Source organism: Falco cherrug, chromosome 4, assembly GCF_023634085.1.
Source record: "Falco cherrug isolate bFalChe1 chromosome 4, bFalChe1.pri, whole genome shotgun sequence".
NCBI lineage: Eukaryota > Metazoa > Chordata > Aves > Falconiformes > Falconidae > Falco > Falco cherrug.
Window position 1 is genome coordinate 12,767,012 of NC_073700.1, and position 22,667 is coordinate 12,789,678.

At 44.0% G+C, this 22,667-nt stretch overlaps 2 protein-coding genes across 2 annotated transcripts in view; one reads left to right on the forward strand and one right to left on the reverse strand.

Annotated features, from left to right (window-relative positions):
* The window catches only part of UROC1 (urocanate hydratase 1), a 45,153-nt gene extending 33,200 nt beyond the window's left edge, over nt 1-11,953 (reverse strand). Inside the window, exons 1-3 of the mRNA XM_005432529.4 lie at nt 11,650-11,953; nt 3,133-3,263; nt 315-408 (exon numbers count right to left, since the gene is read on the reverse strand). Of these exons, the coding sequence (XP_005432586.2) occupies nt 315-408; nt 3,133-3,263; nt 11,650-11,775 (351 nt within the window). The 5' untranslated portion in view covers nt 11,776-11,953. The remainder of the gene's footprint in view (nt 1-314; nt 409-3,132; nt 3,264-11,649) is intronic.
* A 2,175-nt stretch (nt 11,954-14,128) lies between these two features.
* LOC102059267 (netrin-4-like) overlaps nt 14,129-22,667 on the forward strand; it is a 55,973-nt gene continuing 47,434 nt past the window's right edge. The window contains exons 1-2 of the mRNA XM_005432530.3: nt 14,129-15,409; nt 22,096-22,637. Of these exons, the coding sequence (XP_005432587.1) occupies nt 15,343-15,409; nt 22,096-22,637 (609 nt within the window). The 5' untranslated portion in view covers nt 14,129-15,342. The remainder of the gene's footprint in view (nt 15,410-22,095; nt 22,638-22,667) is intronic.

Sequence of the window (22,667 nt, forward strand, 5' to 3'; positions counted from 1 at the left end):
AATGGATGTTCTAGGACATCACCCATAAGGAGGCTGCCTTGGCTCTTCAGACATTGGCCTGCTTGGCTAACACACACAGCAGCCAGCTCTACACATACAGGGGCTGGCAGGTACCCTGGGGCACAGGACCAGCAAAAGGCTTATCAACAACTAAAATTCTATTCAGTCCATGGAAGGAGGATCATCTGCACAAGGATTAATTTCCCCTATATGCCTCAATTCTTCAATTTTTATGTGAGCGCACGTACAGGAAGCAACATGCAGATTTGCTGCTGCCCTGTGAATCCAGGTTCCTTATTTTCACCGTACCTTACCTGAGCCACCGAGGGATCCAGATTATTCATGATCATCAACATAATGGCAGCAGCTGATTTGGTCTTGCAAGGGTATTCTGCTATGGGGTACGCTCTGAAACAGTAGTCACAAAAAATTAGAAGAGATACTCCGACTCACAGGGCAACCACAACAACATACCCCACAGAAATACCCCCATATGCCAACACATTCGTTTGGGTTGCAAGCTCTTATTCAGGAGGGAAGGGGAAATAAAGAAAAAAGGAGAAAAGTGCAGATCTGAAATTACATAAATAACTTCCCCAAAAAATCAGGTTTTAACTGTTATCAAAACTAAGCAAGGGGAAAAAACTATATTCAGCTTATTTGCTTACTTGTTAACCCCAATCAATTATAAATATGGTGGCCAAGAGCTCTCATTGCTTTTTAACTTCACTATTTGGGGAATCCTGGAACTGGCCTCTGTGACACGGTTGCCAGGCTAAGCAGCCAAGTCCTGCAGTGCCAAGGAAAACAGCATCAGTGGAAGTTGCCTTCAGGCCCATCAGCCCTTGTTATTTAAGATCCTACTAAGAAAAAACATCCAGCTTGAATTTCAGACCCAAAGAAGCTCTCAAAAACTGAACTAGTTTGGAGAATATGGGCCTTTTTACTGAATAAGATGCATTCCATCCACAAAGCTGAGAGGTAAGGTACACTCACAAAGGTATTCTGAGTCAGGTTTCCTAGCACTAACATGCTTCAGTGCTAACTGCCACAATCATCTCACATACCTTCTCCACCATCTGTTTGTCCTATCAAATTGCTCTAAAATTTCTGGTCTTAGATTTGTACTGCAGCTCTGCAGGCAGGAACAGTTCCTTTGCTGTGTTTCCACAGGTCTTAATACAATTGTGCCGAGGTCTCCAAGGTATGATACCAAAAGGAAGTGCAACCATTGATCACGAGTTTTGCTCTTTGCCTTTCTGCAAGTAACAACTCCATTACAGATGCTGGAAACTCCTGAAGGTAGATAGGATCATTTGACATGATTTGACATGGTTTCTAAATGATCTTCCTTTTATTGAACCATAGACATTCAATGGCTGGACTCTTGCTTTGTAGAGGGAAGACAGTTACACTGAAAAGGTTAGGCTAAAGAGTGCCAACTAAAAAAAAAAAAAATTGGACATCCGCTGACCAGTTCATGAGCCAAGATCTGGAATGTATATTCTACACACTTAGCAAATGGGCTCCTCCCATAATCATATGCATGTTATCCTAGCTTTTTACATCAGGATATTAAAATAAATGCCTTGTAGTCATTGCCAAATGAGGAGGGAAAGCATTTGAGTTTTTCCACAATACTTTATTAGTGTTTTCTGCTTTTTTAAGCTTGATGTGATAAAATAATAGGACTTCTGTGGAATTATACCAATTCATCAAGAGGTGATATTTCCACGTAATATTGCTCAGAACATAAGAAGCCCAGAGTTCAAATATCGGCTGAGTATGCTGGTACAGGAACATGGCTGTTAAATGGAACAGAACCAAGTTGGACTGTGCTCCCTGGGACATGCAGAACAAAACTCAAATACTACCAGACTACAGAGAACAAAAGGCACTTTCTTAATCTGAAACTGTAAGAATCTGTTGAGTGATGAGTGAAACGGTCACAAAGAAAAAAATATTCGAAGCTATCGAAGAGTCACTGATGCCAGTGATGGAAACAAGCTGGTGGACTGTCTCATGCAAGCCCACTTGGATGGTGCCCACATCTGTAGTTCAGGACTAGGGTTCTCTGAAGTCCAGCTCTGCAATATCTTTCAGACAGCCTTCCAGGTGTCCTTCCCTTAGCTGGATTTTGCAAGAGCTGACCCCAAACTAGTACGAACAGCACAGAAATATGGATATCTGTGGAAATCAGAGTGCTTTCTCATTGCTTGTTTTTTTTCAGATTTCTGTATAGACATTAACCAGGCCCCTGCTGGATGCAAAAAGGAATCAATCAGCCTAAAAAAAGCAGCTAGCCCCTGGCAGCCCTCTCTAAAACTGTTCTGCTCCACAAATATTAGCCCCATCAGCCCTAGAATGAAGTGATGCTCCAAGATCAACAGGCACAGCGTATTACAAACCAGGGTCAGATATAGGTTCCAATGCTGGAAATACATACCATCTTTCTTTTAAGCCCAGAAGGCCTTCTCTGCGAGACTGGGAAACAACCAGCCACTCACAGCAGTTCTCAAGCCATCCACTCATCTAATCTTACCTCTTGGTTCAGTTGAGACTTGACACGCAGCAGCTCTGGACTATTGCAAGTTTTTTGCCCAGGTTGCAATCAGAGGTCTCTGAGTAATGACTGGCCTCTAGAAACTAAGACTTGCCATGGGGCAGAGCATTTGGGATCTCTGTGTATGGTAAAGCTGGCATTATCAAGCACACAACTTTACACAGTCCTTTTCCTGTGTTGAGTGGTGCTGAGCTTTCCAGCAGTGAGACTGTCCTGGCCCTGCCACAGCCTATCCAGAAGGGTGCACACCGTCTGTCCTAATCCCATGGGACTGTCACGAGGACAGAAAACAGGATGAAAGCTGAGAATGAAGGGTCACTGTTATGCACCTTTATCAAAGCGTATACCAAAACATTCAGTATCCCTCGCTGGAAATGAAACCACTGCTACCTAGTGATACACAGAACATCCAATTTATTCAGCTGATGCACTTCATTAGTATGTTATGACATGACTTCTACAAGAGGTAAATTAGGACACAGCAATGCCATTATGTAAAGGTCAGTTCCACAGGTGAAAGCTGGTAAGGAAATGGCAGCCAAATACAACGTGAACCATCTAGTCCTTACCTCATCTCAATATCTGGAAAGAATCTGTACATATAGATATGGCCGTATAGCCTGAGTTCTTCACCAAATTCCGGTGCCAGCTTCTTCTGTATTTCAGGTGGGAAATAACGCAAGGCATTGCGCAAAGCCAGCTGCCAAAAAAACCCAAGAGAGACAAACTGAGGTAAAAGAGAAATGGAGGTGAGTGGTCCTGAACTTTAATCAGACTGAGCTGGAAGGTTGCCTAAGCTATCACAAGGGTGGTATAATTCAAAAGGCCAAGCTCACACCAGGGGAGCTCCATTCCTGCTTTCCTACTCAAGTATTTCTACCTGCATCTTTCCTTGTAGATTCAATTGCTGTACACATGTAACCCTCCCTGCCCCACCCCTCTGAATCTGCATGGAGAGACCATAGAGATTTGTTAAATAGTGCTCAATCCTATCAATATCAGACATGGACAAATTCCCTCTGACAGTGCTAGGGGGCACTGAACTACCAAGGAAAACATTGTTCAGAAATCCTTAGACTGAGACCCTGAACTCCTAGAGACACTGAAGACCATACTGTACTTCCCATTCAAAAAAGGGATCTTAGCCCTGAGTTCTGTGACATACTCCCAGATGAAGATGTTCTTGCGCTAAGTTTTATTAAAGATTCACTACATTTAGCATCTTAATGTTTTGCAGAGGGTGGTGGTTTACATTATTTTATTGATGCTACTTCCAAATTAGCTGAAGTGATTACTAGGCACCAAATTAAATTCTGCAGACGATGCTAAGTGGCTTATACTCCCTATTGCCTTCAAAGACATCACCCATGGTTTGCAAAGTACAGTATGTCCTTTTAGATGAAAGAAACCATAAATAAATCATTATCTTTAGTAACAGTCTGTTAAGTCATGTCTCTGTATTACATGTTCCGTTTCATTAAAACCATAATGAGAATAGAGAACTTGTAATCTTTAAAACGACAATTTCATACAAAGATGCTAAAAGATCTTGTCAGTTCCCTGACAAATGGTGACACTATCCAAACTACTTTTAGTTGAAGGGATTCACAAATCATATTGAACTTCACATCTTCATTACACTGATTTTTAATGGCTGTGGAAAGGATAAAAAGGGATCAAGCTTGTTTCCAAATCTGATCACAGTCTACAAAACAACCAGGAAAGCCCAGTTTTGGAGAGGGTTGGGTATAGCAAGAATTCCCCATGTTTGTGACGCTTGCCATTGGCACTTCAAAGAGTTATGGAAGCAGGTATTTTCTGGAGGAAGGGAAGGGCTGGGCTGTAGTACAGACATCTAGAACAAAGACAGGTAGATCCATCCAGTCTAGGTATCATCACCATCCATCCCAGTAAGAAGTCCTGAAAAGTTCTATAAAGCCCTCAGCTCGGTAATAAACATCCTCATTCAACACAACTATGGTCTGGCTCTTATGGATAGAGCTCTCCAGTCCCTTCATTTGAGCACGCTGGCCTTGCATACCTTAAACCACACAGAGAACAACATCTCTAAATCTAAAAACACCCCATATCAGGAGACATTTTTGTTGGCACACTTGCTACTGAACAGGCATATGGGTCAGACCCTTTCAGATCAGTGAAGCTATACTGATTTACACCAGCTGTGGATCAGACCAGTAAAATGCTACAAATCAGATTTGCCATTCCACACAGAGAATGACAAGGGGGGAAAACCTATTTACCAGACGGGAAAACGCAAATTCCATCTTCAAACACCATCTTATTCTTCTCCAATTAGATAAACAATCATTTTTCAAGTGATCATTATTAATAAATACAAAAATCCCAGCTATATCCACACCATGACAAAATATGTGGGGATTTTCAAAGTCAATCTCAGAGGCAAGCAGCTATCACAGTGGATTCTAGATATTAAGGAATTTCTAAAGTAAGAATAAAATCACCTACACCCCTAACAACAACAAAATTGAGAGGAAAACATTGCCACATTTGGCATTTTGGCTGCCTGTAAGAACTACCGAGAACTATCAAGGATGAGTGTTTTGCTTCCAATTTGGCAAGGCTCACTCATTCTTTGATCAATGTATTATTTATATTATAATGAAACTGATGGGCAAATATTTCTCTTAGCTCTAAAAATACAAGCAAGCAAAATCTGTTTGGATTTTCAAATAAATTCACTTAAACTGAGCCTCTATCCTATTAATGTTACACATTAGCAGAAGCCTGAATTTTGATGATGCAAACATTAATGAAACATGAACTTGGATATTACACGAAGGGTGGGAAGGACGCCTTGGATGCACAGACAATAGAGATCTTATAAAAGAGGACTAAGACTGTGGCTTGTTTAGCTTAACTGAACAAAGGTGACATTTGATTGCTGTCTCACTGCAGGATAAATGTCAAAGCAGGAAGGAGCTTCAAGGAAATGCTGAAAGAGGAATAACTAGCTGTGAATTAGCCATAAAAAAATGTAGTCTTGAAATTAGAAAAGTTTAAATATAAGAGATTCTGAAACAGTCTCTCAATAGGAGAGCTGAGGTGCTTAAAATTGCTTAGATGGAGCCTGACTGCTTTATGAAAGGGCAATTGCCATTTACATCAGGAAGAATTTTGCATATTTATTATTGAGTCATAAACTGAATAACCTAGAGAAAAGGACTCAAGAAGCAAATTCAAATAGGCTGATCATCATGCATCTGTGGAAAGGCAATACAAGGTCATTATTCCTTACATTTCATTAAAGCACCATATAAAACATTACTATAACCTTTAAGTAGGATGGATTTACCTATAACTGACACATTGCATTCTGAATATTAGACATTGTGCATTTGATATTTAGGTGTTCTTCCTGTTGGTAACTTCTACTGACAGAAGCTTAAGCTGCACATGCTCAGCACCTCTGAAAAAACAGATCCAGAAGTCATTGGTATCTTAGAGAAATAATCAATTGCATTTAGAAGCTTGAGCCTGAATAAGCTGCTTTAAAAAACCCACTCTGAATTTGCTGGGTTACTGGTTCAGTTCAGCTCAGTGCAATGCAAGCATAGGATACAAAGTCTTCCTCTTAGATATGCCAATTGGATCTAACGTTTGATTCTTGTGTTTAAGCTCAAGACACCCTAATAGTGACTGGTTTTTTAATTCACTGGCATTTATACAGTAAAACATGATCCTGCTGTTATTCAATCAAGATTCAGACCTTTCAATGTCCGAAGAACGTAGTTAAAAGAACCCATGAAATCCTCCTCCAATTGATTAGCAGTAAATATTTTTGTTGGGAGGTTCTCTTGAGAAATCAAGTATACTAGCCTCTTTGTTAATTGGTGTTTGTTGAAGAGCCAGCGCCTCTTCAGAAGGTATATCATTCATTTCCATTTTCTAATAAGATCAGAACTTCCAGTTTAAGGATCTTGAGACGCTCAAACACTCAGATTTGCAATCTCCCTGTTTACTGAGGTAAGGGAGGAATGAGGAAAGGAAGCTACTCCTTAACTCTACAAGAGTTTCTTTCTTAGTTCTGCCCCTTTTCCAGCGGAGCCATTGCTGCCTCCCACCTGTCATCTTCCACCAGATGATATCCAGGCCCAGAATTTTTGGTGGCACTATTCTCTAAACAGCAACATTTTCCTTTCATGTATTAGTCTTCCTAATAGGTCCCAGTTTAGATCAGCTCGGTCGGGAAGTAAACACGGTGATTTCTGACTGGCTATTCCTATAAATGCCCTACAGGCTATGAAAGATTAACCAAGTTCTTTATCATCCAGATGTTCCAAAACGTGAGGCAAGACATTGGCCTTTCCAATCCACATAATACCTTTTAGAAGGGGCCTCATTTATGGATGTGTAAAGCAACCATTAAGGTCAAGTGCTCCTCTGCTTCTCTAGAAAGTTGAAGAACTTCAGGTGCTACACGACTTCACAGGCTCTGGTTTTCAGCTCTCTGTACTAAAATGTCATGAAGCAGCAAGGCCACATGCTCCCTAAGGGACAGGGAGCCAAACAGAGCAATAGAGCCAACAGGACAGGCACCTCACCAGCCAGGGTCCAGCCTCATAGCACCACAGGGAGGTGAGCAGGGCAGCCCAGGGATTGCAGCCAGGTTCCACCAGGAGTCCAGGTCATCAGGCAGGATTGTGGTGATGTGCACATCTGGGGCCCAGCTAAGGATGTAGCTCAGGGTCAGGTCTGGAGATGGCTACCATAGAAAGACAGGGCCCAGAGATCACAAGGAAGATCCACAGTAGCAAGCCAGCCTACAGGTCGGAGACAAGATCAGTGAAGGCCACAGCTGGGCATAGGGACAGCCTCTGACAGGACAAGAGACAGACACATCTCCAACATAACTGAAACTGAAATCCTAGGCCTAAGCTTAAATGGAGCTCCTAAGCCTATGGGCAGAGGGCATGGGTGGAGACCTTAGGTGAAGCTCATCAAGGTCATCAAGGCCCATTACTGACCTCAGAGCCCTATGACAGAAACACAACTTTTTGCAGTTGATACTGCAATCAGGTGACAGATGATCATGCTGGGGTAGCAGGAAGACTGTAACATGACTTGGCTCTAAGATACATAAGGGAATCGCTGCCTGGATGAAGGCATACCATTTTCTTCTGATTCTGAGCAACACTGAGAAGTGCACAGTCCTCCCAAGGTGCTCCAGCTTTACCTGAATGTCAGTCAGGATTAAGCATGCAGCATCCTTGTTCTGCAAGGGACACACCACCATACCATAAGATTTTAAGGGTAGTTTCTCTGTAGTATTTTTACATTAAGATACAGATGCTCAGAAATGGAAAACTAGGTTTTCCCGAGCGGTGGAGGGAAGAGAGAGAATGTGGCTGCTTCAGGCCTCAGGCAAAGAATGCCAAAGGAAGAGAACTCAGGAAACATTTAAACAGAATCAGTTCTGAGAAATGGCTTGATTTATCCAAGAGGATTAAAGTTGGTACAACAGGAGAGTTATATATCTCTTCGGCAAGTCCCCAAACACACAGAACTTTGTAAATCTCCCTTAAAGGATTTCTATCAGAACCAGAAAAGGAGGCCCAAGAAAACAAAACACTGGCAGTGCTAAGTATTATTGTAGAAAGGGCTAAAACTGGTATGAAGGCATATGAAGAGAGGTACAAATCCTGAGAAAATCAGCAGAGCATTATTAACTTCACTTCTGTCAAAGCTTCCCCTGAGTGCTTCAATCAGAAAATGAACACAGTGTCATATATAAAGACAAGTCTCACAATATGCTCCGCATTACACACTATCAACAAAATCTGGAAGCCTGTCTTGAGACTTAAAAAACAACTTCTAGACAGACAACTTTTCTGTCTACATGCTTTTCTAAGCATGGTACACCTCTTAAAAAAAAGATATTTGACCTTTCAGATATAAAATAAATACCAGCTGAGCCTCTAACTCTGTTAAGAGTTTAAGGTGGAGGATTAAGGGTGAAATAAATCAGAAAGGCAGCTTTTAAACCTTTAAAAGTCTAATAAAAAAAACAACAAACTAGCATGACTTCTTATTGCATGTGGTAGGTAAGAAGGAGGGATGAATGGCAGTAGACTGGGGCCACAAACTCAGTCTACTGCCATCTTAGAATCATAGGACACCTTCCACTAGACCAGGTTGCTGAAAGCCCCATCTAGCCCGGCCTTGAACCCTTCCAGGGACGGTGCATCCACAGCTGCTCCAGGCAACCTGTTCTAGTGTCTCACCACCCTCACTGTAAATAATGTCTTTCTAATATCTAATCTCAATCTACCCTCTTTTAATTTAAAACCATTGCCCTTTGTCCTGTCACTACATGCCCTTGTAAAAAGTCTCTCTCCAGCTTTCTTGTAGGCTTCTTCAGGTACTGGAAGGTTGCTCTCTGGTCTTGCTGGAGCCTCCTCTTCTCCAAACTGAACAACCCCAACTCTCTCACCCTGGCTTCATAGGAGAGGTGCTCCAGCCCTCTGATCATCTTTGTGGCCTCCTCTGGACTCACTCCAACAGGTCCATGTCCTGCTTATGCTGCGGGTCCCAGAGGTGAACACAGTACTCTAGGTGGGGTCTCATGAGGGCAGAGGGGGAAAATCACCTCTCTCAACCTGCTGATCACGCTGCTTTTCATGCAGCCCAGGATATAGTTGGCTTTCTGGGCTGCAAGTACACATTGCTGGCTCATGTTGAACTTCTTGTCCACCAACGCCCCCAAGGCCTTCTCAGGGCTGCTCTCAATCAATTCTCTGCTCAGCCTGTGTTTGTGCTTGGGATTGCCCTGACCCATGTGCAGGACCTTGCACTTGGCCTTGTTGAACTTCATGAGGTTCACTTGAGTCTACCTCTGAAGCCTGTCCAGGTCCCTCTGGATGGCATCCCTTCCCTCCAGTGTGTTGACCACACCACACAGCTTGGTGTTGTTGGCAAACTTGCTGAGGGTGCACTTGATCCCACTGTCCATGTTGCAGACAAAGATGTTGAACAGTGCCGGTCCCAGTACAGACCCCTGAGGAATACCACTCATCACTGGTCTCCACTTGGACATTGAGCTGTTGACTACAATTCTTTAAGTGTGACCATCCAGCCAATTCTTTATCTGCTGAGTGGTCCACCCATCAAATCCATGTCTCTCCAGTTTAGAGACAAGGATGCTGTGCAGGACAGCGTCAAAAGCTTTGCAAGTCCAGGTAGATGACGGCAGTTCTTCTTCCCTGATCTATCAACACCGTAACTCTGTCATAGAAAGCCACCACATTTGTCAGGCATGACTTGTCCTTAGTGAATCCGTGCTGGCTGTCACCAACCACCTTATTTTCCATGTGCCTTAGCATAGTTTCCAGGAGGATCTGCTCCATGACCTTGCCAGGCACCAAGGTAAGACTGACTGGCCTTCAGTTTCCCAGGTCTTCCTTACTTCCCTTTTTAAAAATGGAGGTTATGTTTCCCCTTTTCCAGTCCATGGGACCTTCACCAAACTGCCACAACTTCTCAAATATGATGGATAGTGGCTTAGCCATTTCATCTGCCAGTTCCCTTTAGACTTCCAGATGCATCTCATAAGGTCCCAAGGACTTGTACACCTTCAGGTTCCTTAGATGGCCTCAAACCTGATCTTCTCCTACAACGGGTAGTTCTCCATTCTCCCAGTCCCTGTCTTTGCCTTCTGTGACTTAGGTGGTGTGGCTTGACCACTTGCCACAGTATCTTGCCGTACACCCTCCTTGCTGTCCTAAGGATCTTGAACTCCAAGATCACTCCTGCAACACTTACAGGAGGCAGCAAACTATTCCAGTTTCTATATAGGGAGTGAGGACTGTCATTACCTTTCTTTCCCCAGGTAAAGGGTAAGGTTTGGCATCCTTTTAGGAGATACCATCTCCTCTCCTGCAACATGGACTCCTTCATGCTTTAGCAGACTTCTCCTGGGGAAAAGGGATTTAGCAAAGGCAAGGAATAAAAAAGGGAGATGATCGGCAATGTTCTGACATGCAGTAAAGCTCACTCCCTACTGCTTTATCTTCACAGCCATCACCACAGACCTCTTCTTGCATGCTTAGCCACACTTCCATATGTCTGAGCTGTCCCAGGCACAGACAGGATGCCTCAGCCACGAATGCTCCTGACATTGAAGTAAACCCTCATTAGACATATCACAGCTGTTCCTCTTTCTACCCTTTGACTAGGCTCTCCTCTGCTTGTGGAAGTGGACTTTGAAAGAATTTGGCTGCTGATGCCAGGGGGAAACTCCCACGAAGGCAAGGAGGTTGCATGCAACTTGTTAGTGGGGAAGGAACTTGTGTGTTCTGACTACAATGTCACATTTTAAGTGATGTTACATGTGATGAAGCACAGACTTTCAAACTAAGGAACCCACCTTATCCTCTCCCACACAAATTCCTAAGGATCTCCACCCACTGAGCATTACGTTCTGCTGCTTTTTAAAAATTTCTAACATGAAATAATGCAATGATTACTTCAGTGTGTACGTAGACTATTCAAACAAAGAGACAAAAAGAATTACACAACTAAGACAAATAATTAATTCCATTTCCTACAAACTTGCCTAAATTCCAGGATGTTCAGACTATTGGTTAAAATAAATTGTCTTTGGATCTTTTATGCAAATATACAGATGTGTAGCTTGTACCATGATGCTGATTCATCACATTTGATGTTTATTATATTTGAGGGGTTATCTTTCACTCCCATACATATGCAGTGGTTTTGCAACAGCATTCATAATTTCACCTCCAAGGAACAATGCTGGATTGACAGCATTGAAGTCTAATGCATCTTCTTTAGCCATTTAAAGTCGTGGAAGCTGTTGTGCAGCAAATCTCCCTCATATCAACCTGCGTACCTCTGGGGGAGGAAGAAAGCAAGCACCAAGAATTTCCAGTACTTTGTCCCATTACCCACTGAAATTATAGCACCATGGAAACAATTTGCCACAAAGTTAGGTGCACATTCAGAAAAGCATTTGAGGCAATCAGGTCTGCTGCCCCAAGTTGCATTTAGCTGTAAAAGAAGTGAGGCCCTGTGAAACCCCATGTTACCTTTTTCTCCTGAGCAGTGAGATTAGGTGTTCTCACGGGTGCATGGGGTATTCCTTTCCTCTGACCTTTGTTTTCAGGCAAAGGGTAGAGAGGAAGGCCACGACAAATTTCCTTCAGGCTGGTCATAGCTGCTGGGGAAATAGGAGGAGGATGAAAGGCACGGCAAACTGAAGAAGTACAAGGAACAGGAAACAAAGGGTGCAGGCAAGCAAGATGCTAGCAATTCAGATGTACCACCACTCCGGGGTGATCTCGAAAAGCACAGACTGTCCTCTGACTTTTGCAAACAGCCTTGTCAAGCAGAGAGGCCAGGCAGCACAGGTGACACACCTCCCCGCTCTGTGCCATGCCATTGGCTCTTCCCTCCACCCCCAAAATGAATGATTCACAATTTTGCTGTTTATTCTCTGGGTGCTTTGTCAGCTGGTGCTGTGCTAAGCCACTAGAGCAAGCCCAGTCACTTTCCAAATCATCTGATTCCCCCAATGTTCTAGTGAGGGTCATGGTCTGGATGTCTGAGACCTCAAAGATTGTGCATTTACATTTCTATAGTTTACGATCTAACTACAGCTAACAATTATTATTTACATCACTATTCAGATAAGATGGGCATTTTCTGTTTGACACCTCTAGGTATAAACCGTTCCTCAGATCTCATCAATTCATCTCCTAGACAGCAGTGGTTGTCAATGATAACAGCAAAATTTTCCCTTTAGGTGTTAGCTCCTCTTAGCTCACTGGATGAATGGATTTTAGTACTATTAAAGTGGAAATGTACTCATTAGCACTGGTAGTGGTTTTCTCAAGACAAGCAGTAACTGCGAGGAAGAATTAAGGCTTTCAGTTCTAAGTCACTTTTATATCCCACAGTCAACAACAACTATAAAGTCTTACGGTACTGCCATCCAGACATCACAATATTATATAAATTAATGTACTTAATTTTGGTTGTCCACTTACAGTGCACATGAACATTGCTCTCCATTTTGAGTTGTTGTTTAAACTATACAAGAGCTTCTTGATCTTTATTACACCCATGGAACTACAACTCTTGGCCAAGGAATTTTCTCAAGCGCCATAGTTTAAAACCTGATGAAATTAACCAGGAGAAACATTTCAGTTAGGAATGAGCCTAAAACCTAGGAGTTAAAAAATACTGCATTTTCCCACAAAGGCAGCAATCAACAAGCGATGACAAGAAAGCACAATTATTAAATTATAGCATCTCATTAATGTCACGTCAGTTTTAGCTCTAGGACATGATGCACATCCCCAGCTCCCACTGAAGATGCTTGAGTTGAAAGAACTCAGAACATCTCAGGGGAGCTGAGCGCACAGCAGACTCAAACTCTCTGAAGGATACTAACTGTCATTTATGGCAGGAGAATTTTGTTTTGTAATTATACAGTATTTTAGCTGTTTTCGAACAAAAAGCAAAGACAAAAAGAGGAGAGAAAAGCCTCCTTCCTGTCTGAAAATTTTCTATTGGGTTTTCTTATTAAAATATATACATAAAAGGAGAATAAGGGTCAAGTCAGAAAACTCTACCCCAAAACCTAGCTAAATAACCCTGCCTTACATAAGCATTTCCATGCCAAAGGGAAATAAATCTTTCCTTATTCTTTTTTGTATGACCCACATTCTCCAAATCCCTGTAAGGTCTGATCCTGCACACACATGGGCACAGGAAAAACCTCATCTACATTTGGACTCCCACCGGACCTGCTTCCCTCTGTGACATCAAGCAGAAGTTAGTGGTGGTGTGCTGCTGTGAAAGCTGAAGAAAAAAAGAATGAAGCTGCAGGGGGAACTCACTCCCTGAATTAAAATTCTTTCTAGGGCTGGGCACTTTCACCTCCGATCGCTATATGCCGGAGCCTCTCTGTGTCCCTGGGAGTTTGGTGTTGGAGTTACTTGAGCAAATCCAACTTCAGGGCCATGCCTGGTGTTGGCTGGGGCAGGCAGGGTGTCAGTGGTGCCAGAGCAGACACCTCGGCTTCCCTGGGAAGTCCCAAGTCCCCTCACTGCCTGCCTTGTCCCAGCTCATGTGTGACTGGGACATACATGTCATATATGATGCCTGGGACATGTCTATAATTATGTAAAGAAACCCGGTGTTTCTGCCCCTGTGAGCCATACCTAAGACCCCCAAAGCCCCCCTCCCGCTCTCCCCACGCCCTGGGGCTGCCTGGGGGGTGCCTGGGGGGGCTGCGCGCCGTGCCCCGCCGCAGGGCAGGTGCCATGTGCCGGGCGCCTGGCAGAGGGTGCTGCAAGGACAGCAGGCCGGCCGGCCGGGCTGCGCACCCCGCACCCGCACCCGCACCCGCAGACACGCACCCGCACGCACGGGCTCCTGGAGGAGAAGATGCGGCTGGAAAACAACGCCTGCATCGGAGCGCAACGAGGACCGAGCCCGGCCGACCAGGAGGTGCGGAACCGACACATCCTCCTCCTCCACCCTAAAAAAAAAAAAAAAAAAAAAAAAAAAAAGCACATATAAAGAACAGGAAGAAGATCACATGTTATAATAATCCCCTTTGCAGCCAGACAGGACCGGAGAGGAGAGCTGCCCCGTTAGGACTAAGAGATGTGCTAGAGGCTCGAAGGGAGGCAGAGGCAAAACTTGAAGATAACTACCCAGCCCTCGGGAGGGAAGGAAGCCCCCAGCCCCAATCCTCGCTCCAGCAGGCGGGAGGAGGGATCCTCCACCCCACCCCACCCCCCTTTTCCCTGGGGATCGCGCCCCCCGCCCAGGAGCCTCCCCTGCCCCGGGCTGCGCTCCCCCCCCAGCCGCAGCCCCCGGTGGCGGGCGGCAGCCGCGGGCCGGCAGCAGGCGGCGGGGATCTCCCGGGCACCGCACCGAGCTGGCGGCGGGTTTGTTTTTCACTCTCATCCCCCGGCGCTCGCTGTGTGAAGCAAATCCCTCGGAGGTGGGGGAGAAGTGGCTTCCGTGACAGCGGAGGGAGGAGGGAAATCAAATAAAATAAAACAAACTAAAATAAAAAGAGAGAAGAGCCAAGAAAGCACTTGCTTCTCATCATCTCTCAGGGAGGAAAGCCAACTTTCTTCTTATGACCCTCTGCTGCAGGGAGCGAAGGGAGAGAAGGTACCGGGGCAGCCCTCCTAACAAAGCAGGGTGCCCGCAGCCCGCACCCCACCGCTACCCCGGGTAGCAGCAGGCTGCGGGAGGTGCGAGGGGGGGTAGGGAAGGTTGCCAGGGGGAAGCTAGGCACAGCCAAAACCAAGCTCCACCAAAAGCAAGGAGCAGAAACGAAAGTTTCGAAATAGCATCCAAACAACCCCAAAGGACCGGACTGAACAGAGCTCTCCGCGTCGCATCAGCCCCCGATGGTGCATTCGAGGGGCTGCGTCAGGGATGTGAACGTCCCCGGCCCGCTGCATGGAGAGGGGTAAAGACACAGAAAATCCTTGTTATTTATTTATTTATTGGAAGCAATGTACGGGTGACACCCAGAAGGCATCTCAGCCCTGAAAAAAAAAAACAACCAACCCACCTCTGGACCCAAAAGAGAACAAGAAGAATGAGACAGCAGCCTTGACCCCTACACTGAGAGGAAGGTGAGCAGAAAGGAAGAAAGAAAGAAAATACAGAAAAGCCATGCAAGCACCAAACCTGTAGAATTACTGCAGCTCTTTTTTGCTTCACCGAGGACAGCTATTTTACTGACAGCCATGCAGCATAAAGGCATCATGCTGATTGTGTTCCTGGACTGTTTTATTTCTGGCCATGGGGAAGCAGGTAAGCAAAATAAATCAATATTGCCATTCTGAAACAATTTATCCTAAGGGTAGCAAGGGGAAATGGGATAGAAATCGGATCTGTTTGTTAAAAAAAATTATGTCAACAGCTTTATTTTAGATTGGATTTTTACAAGGAATCTGGGTTAGTCAATATATACAAATGCTTCTTATTCTCTGCAATACACAGCTTTATAGCTCAGTCCCCTCCCAAAGACTTATCATAGGATGTACAGTTTCATACATCCTTAAAAGAAAAAAGTGTATTATTTTTGCAAACGAAAGAAAAGTAAGAGAGAAAGAGGCAGATGGATTGAGATATGCTGGATATTTGTTCTGAGGATGAAACACTGCCTTCCTAGGCAGGACAAGAGTGAGACAACAACATCCTTGGACAGCAGCACTGTAGGAATCTGGATTATTCTCTGTTAACTTAATTTTTGCATCATTAGAAGTCAGAGACACTGTTTAGGAATTACCATTTATCCAAGACGGTCAATTCATTCCGCGTATTCCCTGACTTAATAGTTAAAATGCAGTGGATGAGATTAAATTAGCATTAGAGAAAAAATGGATTAGGACAGAAAGAGAAGTTGATTAGTTGTGTGTGCATATGTGGGCGTAGAAATAAGCATATATAGGAATGATACAACTGTAATGGTATTTACATAGGGTCCTAAAATCACCTGGATTATGATGGAGACAAATTCCTTAAGGGTGAGGAAGCAAAGTATTAGATTTTTTTTTTTCTTTCTGCTGTAGTTTAACACAACCTTAAGTTTAACAGGGATGAATTACAAAGATCAGGTAAAAAAATAAAAATAATTATTGATAAAACAACAATACATCCTTGCTGACTTTTCCTTTGAGATACTGGCTTGGGATCTCTCTTTCTGTACAGGAAAGCCTACCAGTGGTTTAAATTTCACCTGTGTGCTCCGAGTATTAGGACAGGACCAATGCTCTTCATGCACTGATTTGAAAGTGAAGTGTTCAGCTCCCCTGCAACCTCCAGTAAAGTCAAAGGCAAATCAAATGGCTTCAGCTCAGATTACTCCCTATCTAGAACCTTTTTGATAACAGACATCAGATTTCCATAACTGGAAGAGATATTTTCTTAAAAACTGAAAACGGCTCATAAATTTACAATCCCCTCACTGACTCATTTGGGGAAAAGAATGTCTATCACAACATGACAGGGAATGAGTGGAGGGAGGACTTATGTCTTTAGTCCTCTTAATGCCTTATCTTGGGCATTCACTAGTTTCCCAGGCTAGGACTCTCCCTATAGGATACATATGTTGACACACAGCACATAAAGATTGCAGATATCTCATGTAAAGTTGCTGATACTCTTGAAGAAAGCAGCTTGTTATAAACTAGCCTAAATTTGCTCTGCATTGAATTCACAAAGTGAAAGTGAATCTTCAAAGAAATGCAGCCCACAGTTGACTGCTTGGAAAGTGAATTTGAGGTGAGGGAGTGTGTTCCGTATGAAGCTAAACACACTCAGAATAATGGTGTAAGACACAGTGAACAACAGCAAAATAATTGGATATTGAAGGTAGTGATGCTAAGGATTCAATTCAATGTCACTTTAAAGAAATGCACATGGCTTGGTCAAAAGGTTGCACAAACCATCAGCCCATGAGAGCACAAGGGTTCCCTGTTCATTCTGGTTTCTTTTTCTTTTTTCCCTCTTTTTTTTAGACGCAATATAAAAATCTCGAATTAACCTTGAAATTTTACAGGTCCTCTTACAGGCAGGGTCAGTACTGCTCAGACCAGGGTTAGTTGGGACAGTGCTCAGCTCATCTGTGTAGGACGATTTGGAAGTCTCAGACTTTTCCTGAGCAGAGTGGTGTATAGGGAAGCGTGTTTTTGGCGCACTTTATTAGCCTTTATGGTAAATCCCTTTTTCAGCCCTACAGTTGATCCCTCCTGGTCAGAAGCGAAAGAAAGCGATGGGTCAGTTGTGTGGGGAGTGCAGTACTTGCCTTCTGCCACCGCTGGACAGAGAAGGGCTGTCAAGATGGGCTCCTTAGACCTTTAAGTATCATGCCGAGGGGGAAGGACCACAGTGGGTAGGCTGGAGGGGCCGCCTAGGTTTTACAGTGTGGGACGTGACCCTTGGGCGATCCTTCCCGCAGCCTCACGCGGGCGGGAGGGCGTTATTCCCCCAACAAACTGCAGCGCTCTGAACCCCCTTGCCCAGGACCGGCAGCGCCGCGGGCTCCCGCTGCGGCGGCCGCGGGCCGGGCGCGCTCCCGGGGGCAGCCGGCCAAAAGGGGGCGGCCGGGGGGCGGCAGCGGCCGGTCCCCCCAGCCCGCCCCCCGGTCTCCTCCGGGCCGGGGTCGTTCCGCCCGTCTGCGGAGGAAGGTGCCGGTGGCGGAGCCCGCGGTTGCTCCAGGAGGGATGCGCGCAGGCGGCTGGCCGCAGCGGAGAGCCCGCACCCGGGGTCTGCCTCTTCGGTCCCCAGTGGAGCCAGCCTGGTGTCCTGGCACTCAGAGCTTCACCTCCAGTGGCTCATTAATTCCAGGAATCAAAGCTATTTTATTATCGAAATACATCAGGCCACCCATAAATGGGTGAAGACTTGGCCCAACTCATCGCACGCTGGCCCCAAACAACCCAAAGGGTTCTATAGCACTCCCGTTGTCACCAGCATCAAGGGGTAAAGTTCCAGGTCTGATTAACAAAAACTTAAGCAACTAATGTCCCCAGGGTGGTTAGCTTTAGAAGAACATTGAAAAGTTTTTGGTTGTTAAGAAAAAAGTTAAACAGGTATAGAACAAGTGAAATCCAGGTTGGGCACGCACGCTGAGACTGCTCCACTGAAAACATAGCAGAAGATGTCCAAAGGTTTTAGAGTTTACGTGTTGCTCTGAACTGTGAATTTCGCTCTCCTGTTTCACTGTAGGAGACTACAACACACAAAATCATAGATTTGCATATGGAAAAGAAATAAAAATTCCAATTCAAATCACTCAGAAAATATTAGGCATCTTTCCAGTCACATCAGCAGGCTTTGATGGAGTTGCCATATTACCTTTCTCATGTTATCTATCCAGTGGAGTGTGAAAAATAACGCTAAAAAAATGAACGTGTTTTTAGTTAATGCCCACAATGTGCTGTTGCATTACAAGGCTCTGAAGTAAGAGATCTCTGTTTGAAATGGCGTCCAGGTATATCAGTAGTATGACCTCCCTCGAACTGTATGATTCCCTAATCATCAGATAACGCCATTGTTATAACACGTGCTGGGCATGTGCCATTGACCTGCCACTTTGTGGCACAGCTCTGAGGGACCAGAAAACAAACAAATAAACTAATCATACCTTTTATGGAGCCAAGTCATCCTCCACGGAGCAAAAGCTAATCAACTTCATAATAACAGGCAGTGCCCATGCGCAATCAAACTGTTTAGTTCTTTATGAATTATTCAGTGAGTCCTCCTGGCAGTTGGGGTAAGTTGTTTGTTCGCCTGGCTGCTGTTTCTCTTCTGCAGCAGTCCCCTCTCGCTGTCCAGATCCAACATTTCATGTTGATTCCACAGAATCAGTGAGTGATGGGCAGGCTGCACTATCCTCGTGGCCAAGCAATGTTCTGCCAATTGATTTCTTTAAATGAAAAGCTTTTAATCGACTGCAGATTTTGTTTTCCAATCTCTCTCCTCTCAAACTCTGTTCTGCTAATCTGCATTTTGTTCTTCTCTCATTTTCTTAATGACACAGCAGTCCAGACAGGAACTGTTTATTGATGTTGCTGCATTAGCAGGCAGAGCAGATAAACCTTCTTGTGACTGTTGTTCAGGAGAACAACCATGGTTTTCTTCCTTTTGCAGGTTCAGATAAAAACAGCTTAAAAACTCAATATCAGACTAATAGCCCATTTATGGAAAAGATAAAAAGCAGCCATTTCCTTTAAAAAATGTTTCCTTTTTTACTTTCTCACATTCTCGTCTGCAAAGCTTCCCCTATATAACTCCTTAAATTTAGAACTCCAGCATCCCATTTCCTGTATGAAAGCTTCAGTGGTGTGATCCATCAATAAAGATGGACTTTCTTTTACTTATGTGGTATATTTATCCATTATACAACAGCATTTGTAACATGGACCCATTCTTAATCAAAACTAAGTAACCTGACTCTCAGTCAGAGCTAATGCTTGTTCAAAGCCCAGTTGTAAGAGCAGTCCCACTTAAATTCACTGGAGGTAAAGATGACACCTTTCTGCAGCACTGAGCAAAATCAGTTAATATCCAATCTACTTTAAACACAGAAATTGCTTTGTTTTCCTTATTTTCAGTAACTTTTACCGAACAGCTTAGACATGAACATAAATGCAAAGACGTTCTTGAGGCATGCAGTTGTATGTAGCTCATTCTATTTTTCCTGACCTGCAAGGATAGGTTTAACTTTATTTCGAGAATTCTGCATGATCCAGTGAAATTCACCCTCCAGAGCAGACAAAAATTTGGAATTTCAGATGCTGTGCAAAAAGGAGGAAGGTCTAAACAACTTCTGTGAAAACCCAAAGACTCACAGAAATTGCAAGGAACCTCCCAGATAAAATCTCTGGAGCTCCTAGTGTTCCCCTGTAACCACACTAGGCTCAGATGGAGTAAGATGGTCATGATCAGAAAGAAATTACATTGAAATGGTCATCAGGCAGTGAGGATGGTGTGAGGGCTTAGTGGAGGATCTCCAGAAGTGCTAAGAATACCTGCTCAGTTGAAGCGGGGGAGCAAAGAACAGAACTGATAGAGCCAAACATCCCTATCTTCTCTCCTTTCCTCTTCAGCTGACTTCTGCAAGTCCTCCTCTCTCATGAAGATTCACCTCTGTGCTGGCACAGGGTGTGGAGGTGGGACTGAGGGGGGGCAGCTTTCGTTCCTTTGATCCACGGACTCTTAGGTTCATTTGTAAGTCAGGCACTGCTGCCTTCTAAACTCTGCCAGTCTCCTAGGACTTCATTGGGATACTAAAAAAAATCCCAGCCAGCCTATTCCAGCCACTGGTAGGAGGCAACTTCCATCAGCAGGAAACCTACTGTGTCTCCAGACACCCCCTCTTTTGTTGAGGCGGCCGCCGCTTGTAAGGCAAACACACATTAAGTCCAAGTTCTTTTGAAGGTGGCTTCCACCTGTTCATAAGAGTAGTCAAGAGCATTTCTGGACAATCTGCTTCCTTGTTGTCTGAACTTGAAGACTACCTTACACTGTAAGTAAGCTAAAATGGCACATGCCTTTGGTCAATGGGACTCAGTGGACATACAGCAACTTCATTTTGTGTCCTAATCCTAGGAAGCAAAATGCATGAGGTGTTTTCCAAAACAATGTCCATCTCTGACCTTTCTCTTCTGGCCTGTGCAGAAATGTCCCTAAGGAACTAAGGGCAGAAGCAACTCAGAGGCAAAACCATGCACACAGGACACATTTTTTCATCTGAAGGATTCCTTTTGGAAAGAAGGACATTAGATTCATCTGACTACATTTATGATTTGAGTATTTTTATAAGGCTGAACTAGAGAGTCTTTCATTTGGCTTAACTTCATTTTAAAACCATTTTTTCCTGAGGAAAGGCTGAATATAATAAACCAAGTAGGGATTTTAAAATTTGACCTAGAATGTTGAACTAATAGCTGGCCTTTGAACTGCTCTTAGATTACCCAGGGTTTATGGTCATCCTATGTTTCATTGGAAGGGTCATTTCCTGTAGGACTGAGATCCAGTCATCTGACTTGTGACCTCTTGGATTAGATTTATGACCTTCCAAGGTCAGTCTTTAACTCCTTCTAGACTGTTAAGTTGCAAAGAGGACATTGTAAGTCATTGGAAAAGCAGTTTTCTCCAGTATGGTAATACGGTTTTGGAACGACCTTTAATTCCAGTATCATAGGACACTACTGATTTCCAAACAATATTAAGACTTTGTAGTTATCCCTACCTTTTCTTAATTTAGAAATAGGTAGATACATACATTGAAGATAGCAAAAATTTGCCAGTATTGGCAAACTTGGCAGACAAAGTAATAGTCATCTACCTCCATGTCAAAGGTATTTAAACAAAAGTGAGACTTGATTTTCAGCTCTGCTAAGTACTGACAACTCCAGCTGATCTCAACAGAAGTAGAAGCTCAACACCCCTCAAAATTACACCAGTAATGCATAAGTATAGAGCAACATGCTTTCTGCACGTGTTTGTATGTGTAATTAGTGTCTGTACTTTGTTGGGCAGGAATCATCTCTTTTGTTAATGTTTCTACAGTGTGTAGTACAGTTTGACTTTTCTTTCTGGCAAGAATGAAAATAAATGCATTGAATAGATTCAGTCCTCAGATACAGAGTTTACTAGAGTGAAAGTTAAGAAAACACAAGATTTCTGTGGTTAAACATAAAATTCTATAGATTGATGCAACTGCATTTTCAAGAGAAAGTTAAGCGCCATAAGCTTGAATTTTGTAAAGACCTCAGTTTCTGAGTTAAGCACCAACACCAAGGACTAGATTTATTGAGAAATTCCCTTGTAGCTTTGTGTGAAAAGATGAAGTAGCTCTCCTTAGAAGGAGTCTTCTTTGATGTCAGTCCCCACATTAGTACTCCAAATATCTGCATGGTCACCTGTGTTACAGCCTGAGAACTATCTGTGAAATCCTACTTGTTGTGTTTCTTTTGCCTGTCTTTCAGATCCCATGAGGCTACGAGCCTTCCGCTGTAATGGCCGTTCTTGCAACCCTCCAGTGGGAAACCTTGCAACAGGGAGGACACCAGTCACTCTCACCACGTGTGGTCAGAACAGTACAGAACTGTACTGCTTCTACCCAGACCACAATCTCCTCCATCAAGTCTCCCATGGCTGTGGGCAGCCTCACTGCACCAAATGCAATGCCAACCAGCCTGATAACTCCCATCTCCCTGCTGACATGACAGACGATTTCTTTGCAAACCCCACTTCGTGGTGGCAGTCTGCCCAAGGGGTACACAGGGAAGAAATCAGACTGGACTTCGAAACAGAATTCTACCTGACCCATGTCATCGCTGTGTTCAAGTCACCTCGCCCAGCCGCAATGGTGTTGGAAAGGTCCCAGGACTATGGGCAGACTTGGAGGCCCTACAAGTATTTCTCTGTCAACTGTACAGCGACTTTTGGGCTCCAGGATGATCTCATTGAGGAAGGCTCCATGTGCACTTCCAGGTATTCAGATGCAGTGCCCTGCACCAGAGGAGAGGTAAGCAATAACTGAGGTTTGGACTAAGTT